The following is a 19,267-nucleotide window of genomic DNA, read 5'->3' as shown; positions in this document are numbered from 1 at the left end:
TAGGGTACTGATAGATAGATCATAATTTTATAATATTGTTGTCACGCTTTCATATTCTTTTCATCTGATCGAAGAGCATCCAAAATATAATTTAAAAATAAAGAAATACATTCCTCTGCCGAAAAGAGCCAGTTGTCCTGTAATTCAATCCGAGTCAGTGGCACATGAGTATTTGCGGTTGCACATTACATACTGTTGTCCTCAGGTCAAAGCTGGATCATGTTCATTGAAGACGTGCCAAGGTTTGAGGTGCCTCCAGACCCATACTGGAAAGACTGTCTGTGTCGAAGGTAAATTCCGAAATGTTCCCTACTCAATTAGTATGTAAAGTTATAATATTAAGAATACAAGATGTTTGATATTCATGAGTGTTATTGAAGAAGCAAGGAGACCTAATAACATCAACCGTGAAGAACACTGACCTCCTAATAACACGTTACGAATTAATAAGACAGATTATTACCTCCACTCCAAAAGAGGAAATTATTATTTGTTTCAGCAAAAAGTCTGTCTTTTTGTGTGATTCCATGATAGTATATATCACTATATAATGGAAAAGAGTATCATTGAAATATTTTATTGAGGAGAGTTCATCAGGGGTGGCCCCCAGCGCTTTTTCTTTGGTTTTCTTGCCTTCCACTTTTTGTCTTTTTATACTGCTGCCTTCAGATCTGTCCACATCTTTTCCCTCCTGGCTTCTTGCTTTACTTTCACTAGTAATGATTCTAAAAAAGATAAATGTGTTTCTTTTCACAAATAAATCTGAATAGATGTACAAAATATTCATATTTGTGTCCTTTCCTCTTACGTACCAGTCCTGGTTTGACACTTCATTTATTGAATTCGATTCATTTTGTATGATCAGTTTTTATTGTTTGTGAAATAATGTTTTATTTTCCATTTTTTGCAATGATTTTTACATTTTACAATTTTCTCGCTGGACAAGATTGATGCCGGCTTTGATGCAAGGGGGGAGTAACTCTAATCTTGCTTCATTCTTATTTTCAAAGAGGAGTAGTGAAGTTAATAGACTATACTGGAATTTTCTTCAAATAAACTAACGAAAATTGATCGTCAATTATGGAACACTCATGATAACAAATGTGATATGTAAAAGAACGAAAACATTTGAATTTACAATTTGAATGTTGCTTTCTCATCATGCCCAGATGGCAATATTTTAAATGTGTCTATTTTTCAGAGGCCACTTTCAGTAATATGGCTTTGGATAAGATCACTGGAGGCGTCACATGCATAATTTTCCCTGACTTTATGTGTATGAATGAAGTCGTAGCTTCAGCATTACAAAGGGAGCTGCAGTCAAATACACATACGGTATGAAAACAGATTTACACTGAACATGAATCGTAATCATGGCTCTGAAAGAAAACAGTTAGCGACAACCGTCGACTCCGCATTTAGTAAGGCCTCTGGAGGTATCTATGCAAACTAGTACCTGTGTTTTTATGGAAAATGTAACAAGCCAGATAGCGTAATTTGAAGATTCTGCCTCAACTGGTCACGTAGATCCTGCTCTAAAGATTCTGCCTCAACTGGTCATGTAGATCCTGCTCTATCCCTATTGAGTGGATCGATACTCATGATGTCAATCACTGGATTGTCTGGTCCTGACTCGATTACTTACAGTCCGCCGTCATATAGCTGAAATAGTGCGGCGTTAAACAACAAACATCCAACATCCTCAAGGGGCTGGACGTAGTCTCCGCAGATGCTCAAAGAGGGGAGATATGTCAGCAAAGCATTCTGACAATGGCAATAAGGCAGCGCTATTGCACTTGCAAAGTAATTGCTTATTCTCGTGGTATGACGTTGTCTGGCGTTGTCTTGCTGGACAATGACCCAGTTACTATGAGAAAGGACCAATAACAGGACGACTTCATCCCTTTTCCTGTCAGATCCCCCTGTATAGCGACCATAGATATTTTTGTTCCCAACAAATTGCCCCCCAAACCATAATAAAGTGGGCCACCATGGGGATGGACCTCTTGGATGCATCATTACATTAAACGGGTCATGAGTAAAAAGAGTGACTTAAGTAATCCCATATGCATTTTTCACAGGCAAGAAAAATATGCTTGTTAGTGAACTTCTCATTACTGATGATAAATTTGGGATTTTCCTCATTAAATCGAACGTGTAAACCTATAGTGACTAACATCTTCTCAAAATCACCTCATCCTGTCTTCAAGTAGTTTCAAGTAGGTTTGGGTTTAAATTCAAGAATTTTATTTATATTGACATTGGTATCCCACCTACTGAAGCGTAGTAAGGCCACGGTGAATTTTTTTTTTGTCTAAGTATCTCCTACGTAGGACTTATTATCTCCTACGTAGGACTTCTTATCTCCTACGTAGGACTTCTTATCTCCTATGTATCTCAATACACGCAAAAACTCTTCGACGCACAGAAAAAGTCAGTCGTCTGATGAGGTCACGTGGGATTTGACGCCATTCTTCTTGGAGGGCCAAGATCAGTTCTTTCCGTTGGCTGGAGAGTGTGGTCGTTGTCGAACACGACGATCCATCAAGTCCCAGAGGTGTTCTATTGGGGACATGTCGGGTGAGCGTGCAGGCCACGGCAGGACGTTGACATTGTTGGCTGCGAGGAAGTTAGTGATAATTCTGGCTGTATGGGCTCTAGCGTTGTCATGCTGATAAATGACACCACGTGGCTGCTGATGGGGAAATGGTGGGACACCTGGACGAAGAATGTTATCCATGTAACGCTGAGCTGTCAAGTTTCCGTCAACGATGACCAGCGGTGTCCTCTCCTGCCCACAGATCACTCCCCACACCATGACACTCCCTCCACCATATGGTACGACCTCCTGCACGCAACACGCCGCCGTTCGTTAACCCCTTCGGCGGTAAACACGTTGTCTTCCATCAGCACTGAACATACAGAATCGACTTTCGTCAGTGATGACAACAGTCTGCCAGTCACGTCGTTGCCAACGTCGTACAGTCCGGGCCCATCTCAATCGCAGACGACGATGTTGCGCTGTCAATAGCTGTCCTCTGTATGGTCTAAAAGCCCTGATTCCATGAGCCCTGTGTCTCCTGGCCACTGTCTGTCGACTAACCCTGTGACCTAAGGTATTTGTCGCCGATGACGTCACTGTCAGGAAGCGATTTCGGAGGTGCAAGCTACGCAAGTACCGGTCATCATGGGGCGTGGTCACTCGGGTCTGCCTGTTCTTGGCCTGTCAGCGGTCCGCCCTGTCTGTCTGTAACGTTGCATCAAGTTAGTAACGGCAACACGGGAGCAACCGAAAGTTCGTGCAATATGGGCGTGGGGGGCTCCCATCCGTGCCCATACCCAAGGCTCGTTCACGTTGTTCGACTGTGAGTCGTGGCATTTCTTTTGTGTTTTTTTATCACTGTGGATGCAATCGTTTTATACCCTTACCCGCACGTGCATTTGCAGTTGTCCGTGGTGCACGTGTTTTTCACTTTTCGCGTGTTATCTCGCAAACATGTAACAGACGATTAACATTTTCTGCATACACTATTGTTGTATTTAGGTTATGTGTTTTAGATAGACTTCATCAGAAAAAAAATTACACTTTGTCTGAAATTTATATTTTCAGTTGGTAAAGTTTCTTTTGGACGTCATTTTAGTAATGTATTTAACAACAATAATGTCGGTTTTGCAAGGAAAGTGGTTTTCATGAAGAAGTTGACATGATTCCGACTGTATCCAATGGTATGCATCTATTAGTGGTTTTCAAGGTATTGTCTTTGTACCTTGACCAAACAGTTTGATTCAGTTACAATGTTGAGTAATCCAAAAGGACAACAATGTTCCTTGTCGCATAGGAATGGAAATGTGTTTCTTGTAAAAACAGAAGATGGCTTTACGTTGTACTGTCTCACTTTCCAAATTGATGGTAGACACTGTGAACGTAGTGTCTGCTTATCCATCAGCACAACAATAGCTTGGACCAATCAATAACCGACTCAATCAGTACCACTCGAAGATCTACTAATGCACAGCACAGTCTGAACACACACAACTGTTCTTAAATACAGCAATTCTAACAGGTCAGCTGGCACGAGTTATCACTGCTTGTCAAAACACTTAATCGACATGCAAACTGAAGCAGCTTGCGACATAGATATGCGGATGGGCGTGTCATCACAATCGTATAAAACAGCCTTGTCCCCTGGATTTGACATCAGTTTTTCTGACATCAACCTACTATCAACATTATGGAAAAGTTTGCCCTTAACGCTGAACTGTACGAGGCAAAAGAAAGCATGTGAGCAGGTTGTCTTGTTGAATGACACGCTTGAAGGACTGCAGCATCGATATGACAAGGCCCGTCAAGAAAACCACCGTTCACCTCCGAAGCTGAATGGCCAGTTTGGAAAGCGTTTGCAATGAATACTACGAGTATGCTTGTGAAAAGGCCGATAAAATAGCTGAGTTGAGATATTACCTAGCTGTAGACACCGAGGCCGCCTCTGAAGACAACGACCACGGAACACTATACACTCCATCAGCTGACATATCCTTTCTTTTCAGTATCAGAGGCCAAAAGCTCTTGTCAGAGCTACACAAATATCACAAATGAATGCTATGAACATTAAAAATCACGTAAAGTCATTCACAGCTTCTTTAATTGAGCTATATCCATTTACAATGTACGACTACCGATCAATAGATCGGGGGTTCCCCATGAGAGTGCCGCAGCCGACCACTTACGCAGCTTTCAATTTGATTTAACGTAAAAGGATAAGCAGGGTGAAATGAAGTCAGTTTAAACTATCAGGACAGATACTAGTATCTAGACTTACTTGGGATGATCTGTTTGTACCATCAGTGTTCCCTTCGAAGCATATTTTGTGGCACTGTTTCGGGAGTTGTTTGTTCACGACTGCACGACCAGATCACTCAAAGTGAACATTTCCGATACAAATCATTCAAAAACTCTGTAGAAGTGTGCCTGACATTCCTAATCTCTAACGTAAAACGCTGTGAGTAGATCATGGTTGTCTTTTCTTATTCCGGTGGTGACCTCGCCTTTCGATCGTTCGAAGCTGTTACGGACATGCAAGCAGATTTGGGTTTGTTGATTTTCAAGTCTTCAGTATAGGGTGGTACAGTTAACATGAATGTCTTTGACGAACACACTGATTTCCCTCTTCAAAAAAGGTACATACATGATATGAATTCAGCTGATAGATCAAGGAAACCGAACCATTTTGCCTGCACAGATGGGACCCCGGCAGTGCGAGTGTCCGACTGCTGGTCCGATATTCAAAGCGCGGCACTAATTTGACTTTTCAATTTTTCTTCGTCTGTCAACGAACGAAAGTTGTTATTTATTTACACTTAAATATATTCAACGTGGGTAATAAAAAAAATACAACTGTCATTCTCGTTTCGCTCTGTCAGATACCTAAGAAAGTCCACTCGTTTCGTAAAAATTGTATCTAACGAGAATGAGTGTAGTATACTCTATGTCTCTGCCGATGCACGACGGCGGCTGTCTGTCAGTGACGAGATCTTGTCAAAACAAGCCTTGATTAAAAAACCTGAAGAACCTATTTGGAAACATGTCTTCTTTATCATTGCGAAGTAGTGTAGGCTGTGTAAAGCAGACAGAAATATAACTGCAATAATGTGATCTTTATGTTTTTTTAACAGAACTATACTTTTCACGCATAACAGCACGTTAAGTGAGTAATTCGATTGGAGTGAGTGTACACTGTTTTTTTCACACGAGGATTGATACAGTTGCTTCTTGGTCGGCGACAGGGTTTTTTCCACTTGAAACGTCTTTAATATGATTATGAGTAATAAACAGTGAGTGAGTGAGTGAGTGAGTGAGTTAAAGTTTAACGCCACATCGGCAATATTTCAGCCATATCGTGACGAAACAAAATTTGACATTAACATAATATATTAAACTGTATAAAATTCAAAATTCAATAAACAGAATAACCCACTCGGTACGAGTGATTACAGAAAATAGCTATAGGTCACTCGTGAAATTAATGTTTTAAGTTCCGAGCTTTAGACAGGAATTTACAAAATTATTTTCACTCGTGACGTATTTTCCGTAATCACTCGTACCGAGTGGGTTATGAACTGCACCAGCTGAGTTAAATCTCAGTGCCAATACATAATCCTTTCCTTTATTATGCCTCAAAGTGAAATTGACCAGTCAGAGAGCAAAACTACGAACCCATTATGAGCCCGTATACCGCCAGTAAAAATCCAAGATGGTTGTTAATGACCTACTATGAGACCGTATACCGTCAGTAATAGCCATTTTTGATTTTCCAACACCCACCTCACATATTTCACATGAAAATTCTGGTACATAAATTCGTTAATAAAAACTTTAGTAAAGATCATATGAAGTTAAAATCATCTACAATGTTTCGCTTCTGAGTTTGGAAGAGTAGTCTCTCTTTGACCCGAAACGTCTTAGGTTGTATGTGTAAGTTTTGAGTTTTAAGTTTTGACATGTCATGTGCGACAAAGATACCAAATCTTTTCGGCATAATAAATACGTTAGTGGCCGTATACGGTGTCATATTATGACGCCTCGCCCAATATTTTTCTGCTAACCTAATATGACATCGTATACGGCAACTGAAGACACCATAACGAATAATATGTTCCTGTCTTACAGCAAAGGAAAACAAGCAGCAGTTCCTGACCCAGCCTCACACCAAGCTTCTGAGTTCCACCATTGATGGTGACCTTTGTGGAGTCAAACTCATCCTGCTCGAGGCCCAGGCAGTCATCAACACCAGAGGTCTGAACAGGAGGACCCCGGTGATGTTTGCAGCAGGGAAAGCACACAAAGACATGTTTGACTTACTTGTTAGGGAAGGAGCGGATCTATCTCTGCTGGATAAGGACAGAAAAACGGTTCTACACATTGCCTGTGAAGGAGGAAACATAGGTATAGTGAACTATATCCTCACAAAGGACATTGTGGGCATCGACAACAGAGACAACTTGAGGCAGTCAACAGTTATGAAAGCAGCTCTCAACGGCAACAAAGATGTGTTTGAGATACTTGTGGGGAAAGGAACTGATCTGTCATTTGTGGATTCTAACGGTGGCACAATATTGCATCTAGCCTGTTCAGGAGGAAGTATTGAGATAGTTAATCATGTCTTAACAGATACGCATTTGGACATAAACAGTAGAGACGAGGAAGACTGCACACCGATGCTGAATGCGGCAAAGAAGGGACACAAGCATGTCTTTGATCTACTGGTGAGCAAAGGAGCTGATATGGCCCTTCGGGATCGTGCCAGTAACACCGTTCTTCATGCAGCCTGTGAAGGAGGTAATATTGAAATAGTTCAGTATATTCTTAGGCAGAATGTTACATCCATTAACGCCAGACGCTGGGAAGGGGTAACACCAGTGTTAGTAGCTGCAGATAATGGACATGAGGAAGTGTTTGACCTGCTTGTTGTGGAAGGTGCTGACCTTCTTATAGTAACTGATTTTAGGGACAACATCCTACATGAGGCTTGTAAAGGAGGAAACATGAAGCTGGTGACGTATGTCCTCAATCAGAACATTGTGGACATCAACAGTAGAGGAAAAGATAGAATGACACCAGCAATGATAACAGCCTCCATGGGACACAAAGATATATTCGACTTACTGCAGGAGGAAAGAGCTGATCTGACACAAGTGGATGAAGATGGCAACAACATTCTCCACAAGGCCTGTGAAGGAGGTAATATTGAGCTTGTAAGCTATGTTCTAACAAAGAACATTGTGGACATCAATAGTAAGAACATGCTTGGGACGACGTCAGCAATGGAAGCAGCCGTCGGTGGCCACAAAGAGGTGTTACATCTGCTCATGAGTACAGGAGCTGATCTGACCCCCGTTGATGATGAAGGTTCAGACATTCTTCATATTGCATTTTCGTCCACAGACAGGGAGACTGTCAAATTTATCCTTACACATAGCATTGTCAACATCAACGGTAGTGACAACGGAGGAATGACACCAGCATTACTGTCAGCAGAGATGGGGTACAGAGATGTATTCAATTTAGTTGTGAGAAAAGGAGCTGATCTGTCAAGTGTAGACGTTGACGGTGGCAACATTATTCAGAAGGCCTGTGTTGGAGGAAATCTGGACATTGTGAAGTACCTCCTAACGCTGAACAGCATTGTACAACACATCAACAGGAGAGGAGAGAGTGGCTGGACACCAGTGATGTTTGCGGCAAGTTTGGGGTACAAAGATGTGTTTGATTTACTAGTGAAGAAAGGTGCTGATTTGACTCTAAGAAATAAAGATCGCGACACTATCCTTCATTTGGCATGTAGAGTTAACATACAAATAGTGAGGTACCTGGTTTCCCGCAACATTGTGGATATCAACGTAAGAGAAGGTGTGGGAAGAACCCCAGCTTTTGTTGCTGCGGGATTGGGGAATATACGTATATTTGAGGAACTTGTGAAGAAAGGAGCTGATCCGACAGTGACGGATATATATGGGAGCACCATCCTTCAACATGCAACTTTGGGAAACAGGGTGGAAATGGTGAAATACATCATTTCACATGCGATTGTAGATATTACCTTAAAAACCAAACAGGGGTTAACTGCTGCTCTGATAGCAAAGCAACACGGGTTCACTGCAGTGTATAATGTGTTTCTGTCACATGCCTCTCTTTAAAGAATGCAGTAAATGGGGATGTGTCATATGTTTTAAAACGTTAAATCATGAAATCTCTCAGCACTCATGGTATTCAAACATGCGAACATATAATTAAATGGGATGGGGAAAAAACAAAAGCACCTGTCATGGTAAGAATACATGTCTCAACTAAGCACCCCACTTCCGAAACATGAGTGATTGCCGATGCAACGTTACCTTGCTCATTGAATATGAATATCGAATGAGATCACAGAAAGGGAGTGTGCTACATGACTAAGAGGGGAAATATCCTTATACACGCCTGATGTACTGTCTTCATCAGACTTCACACTAAACTCACCAATTGTAATAAATTTAAGTCTTTCTTTATTTTTTATCATTTCTTTATTCTTTTCTGTACATTCTTCCTTTTCTGTACATTCTTTTCATCTCTTTTCACATAAGTGTCTTACTTTTCTTAATTACTGTTTAGATCGACACTAAGTACTATCTTGAGTGAGCAAGTGAGTGAGTTAGTCGGATGTTACGCCGCTTTTAACATTATTCCAGTTATATCGCAGCAGTACTATCTTGATCAAATAATACATTAATGCAAATAATTATAATGACATTTTAAATGAATTAACCTAATAAAGTTGTCTAGCTTTTATACACATGTAGATGAGATAAATTGTAACATAAAAGTAGGTATGTTCTCTGATCTGATTGGTTAAAAAGTGTTGTCGAATGAGCATAACATGTGTATGTATACATTAATTAATGGAACTATTTTTGAAATCATCAACATGGAGGAACAGATGGAAATTTACCCTGACTTCCACATCGGAGATTTCGATGAAATATTGAGTGATTGGGACGACGAGACATTTTCTGAGATAATTCACGAATTTGAAGGTAAATGAAATTTACCTATTTTCATAAATTACCCAATCATAATCATAAATGATGTAATTTTCTTGGGCTTGGCTAAAGGGAAAAGAAAAGAAAATCATTTTTTAACAGAGTAAAAACATTTGTTGCAACTCTATAATAGTTATGACTTTCATACACCCGCCTACTTTTGTTATTATTATTACTCACAACAGCTGTTGAAGCTGAAAACCGTTCTGAGATGGCCCCTGAACTAGGAAATACAGCCAGCGTTTCCGTAGAGCCAAAAGTTCAAGCGTCCAGTGACCGCTTCGCGTCCCTTGATGCAAATGCAGTACAGGACATCGTGGATGGGAACCTCTCCAAATCTACTGGGCGTAATACCTCCTGGGGAGTTAAAATATTTCGACGTAAGCCATTGAAACATAAAAGAATACATAAACACATACCTAAAATTCCTACGCAGATTCGATCAACATCAGCGAGAGTTACCTCCCTTACACCATTGCCATGATAGAAAAGTAAAGCGTGACCAATGTGTCATCGCAAAAAAAGGCCATAATATAACGAGATTGACCAAAATCTTAATGTAAATTAAATATTTCGTTTTGTAAGATTTGGGATATGTTATACTAAATGGATATACGGAAATTTCATTTAAACACGACGCCGTAATAGGACTAGGCCCTTATAACAAAATGCCTAGCACAATAAATATAAATTGTTGAAAGATGTATGTTCTTCAAAAATATATATATTTAGACTCATAGTTTCAAAATATACGCGCGGTCCAGTCGTCACGCCAGAAACCAATGGTTATTGGTTTGCCCCGATTATGTTTCTAGGTTTGTCAGAATAATACCCGTGCTCGTGGGTTTCACTGAAGTGGTAAACGTCTGAGACCTGCATCACTTCGGGCTTTCCTCCCATATTTAACTGGTACGCCGCGATATAACTGGAATACTGTTAAACGCGGTGTTAAACCCAACTCACTCACTTACTCAAAATAAATATTATTCTTGCTTTGCAGATGCAGGTAAGAACAAGATGAAGCCTCCAAACAGACATGGGAGAGCCTAGCTGTGTCTGTCCATAACTTGTTCCATATGTTCACATGGACATGCGGCACCCTAGCTGTGTCTGTCCATAACTTGTTCCACATGTTCACATGGACGTACGGCACCCTGGCCATATCTGTACATAACTTGTTCCGTATGTTCACATGGACATGCGGCACCCTAGCTGTGTCTGTCCATAACTTGTTCCTTGTGTTTACATTGGCATGGGGAAACCTAGCTGTGTCTGTCCATAACTTGTTCCGTATTTTCACTTTGACATGCGGCACCCTAGCTGAGTCTGTCCATAACTTGTTGCGTATGTTCACATGAACATGCGGCACCCCAGCTGTGTCTGTCCATAACTTGTTCCATATGATCACATGGACATGGGCAACCCTGGCTGTCTGTGCCCATGACTTGTTCCGTATGTTCACATGGACATGCGGCACCCTAGCTGTGTCTATCCATAACTTCTGCCTGGTGTTTACATCGACATTCGGCACCCTAGCGGTGTCTGTCAATAACTTGTTCCATATGTTCACATGGACATGGGGAACCCTAGCTGTGTCTGTAGATAACTTGTTCCGTATGTTTACATGGACATACGGCACCTTGGCTGTGTCTGTCCATAACTTGTGCCTTGTGTTTACATGGACATACGGCACCCTGGCTGTGTCTGTCCATAACTTGTTCCATATGTTCACATGGACATGCGGCGGCCTAGCTGTGTGTGTCAATAACTTGTTCCATATGTTCACATGGACATGGGGAACCCTGGCTGTGTCTGTCCATAACTTGTTCCATATGTTTACATGGACATACGGCACCCTGGCTGTGTCTGTCCATAATTTGTTCCATATGTTCACATGGACATATGGAACCCTAGCTGTGTCTGTCCATAACTTGTTCCATATGTTCACATGGACATACCGCACCCTGGCTGTGTCTGTCAATAACTTGTTCCTTGTGTTGAGAGGGACATACGGCACCCTGGCTGTGTCTGTCCATAACTTGTTCCTTGTGTTGACATGGACATACGGCACCCTGGCTGTGTCTGTCCATAACTTGTTCCTTGTGTTTAGAGGGACATACGGCAGCCTGACTGTGTCTGTCCATAACTTGATACGTATGTTCACATGGACATACCGCACCCTGGATGTGTCTGTCCATAACTTGTTCCTTGTGTTTAGAGGGACATACGGCACCCTGGCTGTGTCTGTCCATAACTTGATACGTATTTTCACATGGACATACCGCACCCTGGCTGTGTCTGTTCAATAACTCGTTCCTTGTGTTTACATGGACATGCGGCACCCTAGCTGCGTCTGTCCATAACTTGATACGTATGTTCCAAGGACAAACGGGGTCCTGGCTGTGTCTGTCCATAACTTGTTCCGTATGTTCACATGGACATGCGGCACCCTGGCTGTGTCTGTCCATAACTTGTTCCCTATGTTCACATGGACATGCGGCCCCCTAGCTGTGTCTGTCCATAACTTGTTCCTTGTGTTTACATTGGCATGGGGAAACCTAGCTGTGTCTGTCCATAACTTGTTCCGTATTTTCACTTTGACATGCGGCACCCTAGCTGAGTCTGTCCATAACTTGTTCCGTATGTTCACATGGACATGCGGCACCCTAGCTGTGTCTATCCATAACTTCTTTCTGGTGTTTACATGGACATACGGCACCCTGTCTGTGTCTGTTAATAACTTGTTCCTTGTGTTTACTTGGACATACGGCACCCTAGCTGTGTCTGTCCATAACTTGTTCCTTGTGTTGACATGGACATACGGCACCCTGGCTGCGTCTGTCCATAACTTGATACGTATGTTCACATGGACATACCGCACCCTGGCTGTGTCTGTCAATAACTTGTTCCTTGTGTTGAGAGGGACATAAGGCACCCTGGTTGTGTCTGTCCATAACTTGTTCCTTGTGTTGACATGGACATACGGCACCCTGGCTGTGTCTGTCCATAACTTGTTCCTTGTGTTTAGAAGGACATACGGCAGCCTGGCTGTGTCTGTCCATAACTTGATACGTATGTTCACATGGACATACCGCACCCTGGATGTGTCTGTCCATAACTTTTTCCTTGTGTTTAGAGGGACATACGGCACCCTGGCTGTGTCTGTCCATAACTTGATACGTATTTTCACATGGACATACCGCACCCTAGCAGTGTCTGTTCAATAACTCGTTCCTTGTGTTTACATGGACATGCGGCACCCTAGCTGCGTCTGTTCATAACTTGATACGTATGTTCCAAGGACAAACGGGGTCCTGGCTGTGTCTGTCCATAATTTGTTCCTTGTGTTTACATTGCCATGGGGAAACCTAGCTGTGTCTGTCCATAACTTGTTCCGTATTTTCACTTTGACATGCGGCACCCTAGCTGAGTCTGTCCATAACTTGTTCCGTATGTTCACATGAACATGCGGCACCTTAGCTGTGTCTGTCCATAACTTGTTCCATATGATCACATGGACATGGGCAACCCTGGCTGTGTGTGCCCATGACTTGTTCCGAATGTTCACATGGACATGCGGCACCCCAGCTGTGTCTATCCATAACTTCTTCCTGGTGTTTACATGGACATTCGGCACCCTAGCGGTGTCTGGCAATAACTTGTTCCATATGTTTACATGGACATGCGGCACACTAGCTGTGTCTATCCATAACTTGTTCCTTGTGTTTACATGGACATTAGGCACCCTAGCGGTGTCTGGCAATAACTTGTTCCATATGTTCACATGGACATGGGGAACCCCAGCTGTGTCTGTCCATAACTTGTTCCGTATGTTTACATGGACATACGGCACCCTGACTGTGTCTGTCCATAACTTGTTCCGTATTTTCACTTTGACATGCGGCACCCTAGCTGAGTCTGTCCATAACTTGTTCCGTATGTTCACTTGAACATGCGGCACCTTAGCTGTGTCTGTTCATAACTTGTTCCATATGATCACATGGACATGGGCAACCCTGGCTGTGTGTGCCCATGACTTGTTCCGTATGTTCACATGGACATGCGGCACCCTAGCTGTGTCTATCCATAACTTCTTCCTTGTGTTTACATGGACATTCGGCACCCTAGCGGTGTCTGTCAATAACTTGTTCCATATGTTCACATGGACATGGGGAACCCTAGCTGTGTCTGTCCATAACTTCTTCCGTATGTTTACATGGACATACGGCACCCTGGCTGTGTCTGTCCATAACTTTTTCCTTGTGTTTACATGGACATACGGCACCCTGGCTGTCTCTGTCCATAACTTGTTCCATATGTTCACATGGACATGCGGCGGGCTAGCTGTGTGTGTCCATACCTTGTTCAATATGTTCACATGGACATGGGGAACCCTAGCTGTGTCTTTCCATAACTTGTTCCTTGTGTTGACATGGACATACGGCACCCTGGCTGTGTCTGTCCATATCTTGTTCCATATGTTTACATGGACATACGGCACCCTGTCTGTGTCTGTCCATAACTTGCTCCTTGTGTCTAGAGGGACATACTGCACCTTGGCTGTGTCTGTCCATAACTTGTTCCATTTGTTCACATGGACATGGAGAACCCTACCTGTGTCTGTCCATTACTTGTTACATATGTTTACATGGACATACCGCACCCTGGCTGTGTCTGTGCATAACTTGTTCCTTGTTTTTAGAGGGACATACGGCACCCTGGCTGTGTCTGTCCATAACTTGTTCAATATGTTTACATGGACATACCGCACCCTGGCTGTGTCTGTCCATAATTTGTTCCATATGTTTACATGGACATACCGCACCCTGGCTGCGTCTGTCCATAACTTGTTCCTTATGTTGACATGGACATAAGGCACCCTGGCTGTGTCTGTCCATAACTTGATACGTATTTTCACATGGACATACGGCACCCTGGCTGTGTCTGTCCATAATTTGTTCCTTGTGTTCACATGGACATGCGGCACCCTAGCTGCGTCTGTCCATAACTTATTACGTTTGTCCACATGGACAAACAGGGTCCTCGCTGTGTCTGTCCATAACTTATTCCATATGTTCACATGGAAATGCGGCACCCTAGCTGTGTCTATCCATAACTTGTTCCATATGTTTACATGGACATGCGGCACCCTAGCTGTGTCTGTCCATAACTTGTTCCATATGTTCACATGGACATGCGGCACCCTAGCTGTGTCTGTCCATAACTTGTTCCATATGTTCACATGGACATGCGCACCCTAGCTGTGTCTGTCCATAACTTGTTCCATATGTTCACATAAACATGCGAACCCTAGATGTGTCTGTCCATAACTTGTTCCATATGTTCAGATACACATGGGGAACCCTAGCTGTGTCTGTCCATAACTTGTTCCGTATGTTTACATGTACATACGACACCCTGGCTGTGTCTGTCCATTACTTGTTCCTTGTGTTGACATGGACATACGGCATCCTGGCTGTGTCTGTCCATAACTTGATACGTATGTTCACATGGACATACGGCACCCTGGCACGTATGTTCACATGGACATGCCATCCACAGGTGTGTCTGTCCATAAATTGATACGTATGTTCATATGGACATGCAAGCACCAGCTGTGTCTGTCCATAACTTGTTCCTTATGTTCAGATGGACATGCCACAACCTAGCTGTGTCTGTCCATAACTTGTCCCGTATGTTCACATGGACATGCGAGCACCAGCTGTGTCTGTCCATAACTTGATACGTATGTTAACATGGACATGCGAACCCCTAGCTGTGTCTGTCCATAACTTGTTCCATATGTTCACATGGGCATGCGGCACCCTAGCTGTGTCTGTCCATAACTTGATACGTATGTTCACATGGACATACGACACCCTGGCTGTGTCTGTCCATAACTTGTTCCATATGTTCACATGGACATACGGCACCCTGGCTGTGTCTGTCCATAACTTGTTCCTTGTGTTGACATGGACACGCGGCAGCCTGGCTGTGTCTGTCCATAACTTGATACGTATGTTCACATGGACATACGGCACCCTAGCTGTGTCTGTCCATAACTTGATACGTATGTTCACATGGACATACCGCACCCTGGCTGTGTCTGTCCATAACTTGTTCCTTGTGTTTAGAGGGACATACGGCACCCTGGCTGTGTCTGTCCATAACTTGTTCAATATGTTTACATGGACATACCGCACCCTGGCTGTATCTGTCCATAACTTGTTCCTTGTGTTTAGAGGGACATACGGCACCCTGGCTGTGTCTGTCCATAACTTGTTCAATATGTTTACATGGACATACCGCACCCTGGCTGTATCTGTCCATAACTTGTTCCTTGTGTTTAGAGGGACATACGGCACCTTGGCTGTGTCTGTCCATAACTTGGTCAATATGTTTACATGGACATACCGCACCCTGTCTGTGTCTGTCCATAACTTGTTCCTTGTGTTTAGAGGGACATACGGCACCCTGGCTGTGTCTGTCCATAACTTGTTCCATATGTTCACATGGAGATACCGCACCCTGGCTGTGTCTGTCCATAACTTGTTCCATATGTTTACATGGACATAAGGCACCCTGGCTGTGTCTGTCCATAACTTGTTCCATATGTTCACATGGACATACCGCACCCTGGCTGTGTCTGTCCATAACTTGTTCCCTATGTTTACATGGACATACCGCACCGTGGCTGCGTGTGTCCATAACTTCTTCCTTATGTTGACATGGACATAAGGCACCCTGGCTGTGTCTGTCCATAACTTGATACGTATTTTCACATGGACATACCGCACCCTGGCTGTGTCTGTCCATAATTTGTTCCTTGTGTTCACATGGACATACGGCACCCTAGCTGTGTCTGTCCATAACTTGTTCCCTGTGTTTACATGGACATGCGGCACCCTAGCTGCGTCTGTCCATAACTTATTACGTTTGTCCACATGGACAAACGGGGTCCTGGCTGTGTCTGTCCATAACTTATTCCATATGTTTACATGGACATACGGCACCCTAGCTGTGTCTGTCCATAACTTGTTCCATATGTTTACATGGACATGCGGCACCCTAGCTGTGTCTGTCCATAACTTGTTCCATATGTTCACATGGACATGCGGCACCCTAGCTGTGTCTGTCCATAACTTGTTCCATATGTTCACATGGACATGCGGCACCCTAGCTGTGTCTGTCCATAACTTGTTCCATATGTTCACATAAACATGCGAACCCTAGATGTGTCTGTCCATAACTTGTTCCATATGTTCACATAGACATGGGGAACCCTAGCTGTGTCTGTCCATAACTTGTTCCGTATGTTTACATGGACATACGACACCCTGGCTGTGTCTGTCCATTACTTGTTCCTTGTGTTGACATGGACATACGGCATCCTGGCTGTGTCTGTCCATAACTTGATACGTATGTCCACATGGACATACGGCACCCTGGCACATATGTTCACATGGACATGCGATCCACAGGTGTGTCTGTCCATAAATTGATACGTATGTTCATATGGACATGCAAGCACCAGCTGTGTCTGTCCATAACTTGTTCCTTATGTTCAGATGGACATGCCACAACCTAGCTGTGTCTGTCCATAACTTGTCCCGTATGTTCACATGGACATGCGAGCACCAGCTGTGTCTGTCCATAACTTGATACCTGTGTGAACATGGACATGCGAACCCCTAGCTGTGTCTGTCCATAACTTGTTCCATATGTTCCCATGGGCTTGCGGCACCCTAGCTGTGTCTGTCCATAACTTGATACGTATGTTCACATGGACATACGGCACCCTGGCTGTGTCTGTCCATAACTTGTTCCTTGTGTTGACATGGACACGCTGCACTCTGGCTGTGTCTGTCCATAATTTGATACGTATGTTCACATGGACATACGGCACCCTAGCTGTGTCTGTCCATAACTTGATACGTATGTTCACATGGAAATACCGCACCCTGGCTGTGTCTGTCCATAACATGTTCCTTGTGTTTAGAGGGACATACGGCACCCTGGCTGTGTCTGTCCATAACTTGTTCAATATGTTTACATGGACATACCGCACCCTGGCTGTGTCTGTCCATAACTTGTTCCTTGTGTTTAGAGGGACATACAGCCCCCTGGCTGTGTCTGTCCATAACTTGTTCCTTATGTTCACATGGACATGGAGAACCCTAGCTGTGTCTGTCCATAACTTGTTCCATATGTTCAAATGGACATGGAGAACCCTAGCTGTGTCTTTCCATAACTTGTTCCATATGTTTACATGGACATACCGCACCCTGGCTGTGTCTGTCCATAACTTGTTCCTTGTGTTTAGAGGGACATACGGCACCTTGGCTGTGTCTGTCCATAACTTGTTCCATATGTTCACATGGACATACCGCACCCTGGCTGTGTCTGTCCATAACTTGTTCCATATGTTTACATGGACATGCGGCACCCTAGCTGTGTCTGTCCATAACTTGTTCCATATGTTCACATGGACATGCGGCACCCTAGCTGTGTCTGTCCATAACTTGTTCCATATGTTCACATGGACATGCGCACCCTAGCTGTGTCTGTCCATAACTTGTTCCATATGTTCACATAAACATGCGAACCCTAGATGTGTCTGTCCATAACTTGTTCCATATGTTCAGATACACATGGGGAACCCTAGCTGTGTCTGTCCATAACTTGTTCCGTATGTTTACATGTACATACGACACCCTGGCTGTGTCTGTCCATTACTTGTTCCTTGTGTTGACATGGACATACGGCATCCTGGCTGTGTCTGTCCATAACTTGATACGTATGTTCACATGGACATACGGCACCCTGGCACGTATGTTCACATGGACATGCCATCCACAGGTGTGTCTGTCCATAAATTGATACGTATGTTCATATGGACATGCAAGCACCAGCTGTGTCTGTCCATAACTTGTTCCTTATGTTCAGATGGACATGCCACAACCTAGCTGTGTCTGTCCATAACTTGTCCCGTATGTTCACATGGACATGCGAGCACCAGCTGTGTCTGTCCATAACTTGATACGTATGTTAACATGGACATGCGAACCCCTAGCTGTGTCTGTCCATAACTTGTTCCATATGTTCACATGGGCATGCGGCACCCTAGCTGTGTCTGTCCATAACTTGATACGTATGTTCACATGGACATACGACACCCTGGCTGTGTCTGTCCATAACTTGTTCCATATGTTCACATGGACATACGGCACCCTGGCTGTGTCTGTCCATAACTTGTTCCTTGTGTTGACATGGACACGCGGCAGCCTGGCTGTGTCTGTCCATAACTTGATACGTATGTTCACATGGACATACGGCACCCTAGCTGTGTCTGTCCATAACTTGATACGTATGTTCACATGGACATACCGCACCCTTGCTGTGTCTGTCCATAACTTGTTCCTTGTGTTTAGAGGGACATACGGCACCCTGGCTGTGTCTGTCCATAACTTGTTCAATATGTTTACATGGACATACCGCACCCTGGCTGTATCTGTCCATAACTTGTTCCTTGTGTTTAGAGGGACATACGGCACCCTGGCTGTGTCTGTCCATAACTTGTTCAATATGTTTACATGGACATACCGCACCCTGGCTGTATCTGTCCATAACTTGTTCCTTGTGTTTAGAGGGACATACGGCACCTTGGCTGTGTCTGTCCATAACTTGGTCA

General features: G+C 43.5%; 1 protein-coding gene across 1 annotated transcript; it reads left to right on the top strand.

Annotated features, from left to right (window-relative positions):
- The first annotated feature begins 1,360 nt into the window (after window positions 1–1,360).
- LOC124121349 (putative ankyrin repeat protein RF_0381) lies at window positions 1,361–8,694 on the top strand. Its single transcript, XM_048394979.1, has 2 exons — window positions 1,361–1,436; window positions 6,668–8,694. Exons 1-2 carry the CDS (start codon window positions 1,361–1,363, stop codon window positions 8,692–8,694), a joined length of 2,103 nt encoding a protein of 700 aa, XP_048250936.1.
- The last annotated feature ends 10,573 nt before the right edge of the window (window positions 8,695–19,267 follow it).

Source organism: Haliotis rufescens, unplaced genomic scaffold (genome assembly GCF_023055435.1).
Source record: "Haliotis rufescens isolate VD_foot unplaced genomic scaffold, xgHalRufe1.0.p SCAF_136, whole genome shotgun sequence".
In the NCBI taxonomy this organism is placed as follows: Eukaryota; Metazoa; Mollusca; class Gastropoda; order Lepetellida; family Haliotidae; genus Haliotis; species Haliotis rufescens.
This window is presented reverse-complemented; position numbering and strand designations above follow the sequence as displayed.

What these genes read in the sequence shown, in the direction of transcription:
- LOC124121349 (XM_048394979.1), top strand. Translation starts at nt 1,361, where the DNA reads ATGAATCGTAATCATGGCTCTGAAAGAAAACAGTTAGCGACAACCGTC. An exon ending in ATTTAGTAAGGCCTCTGGAG is followed by an intron (nt 1,437 to 6,667) that starts GTATCTATGCAA and finishes CCTGTCTTACAG; the next exon opens with CAAAGGAAAACAAGCAGCAG.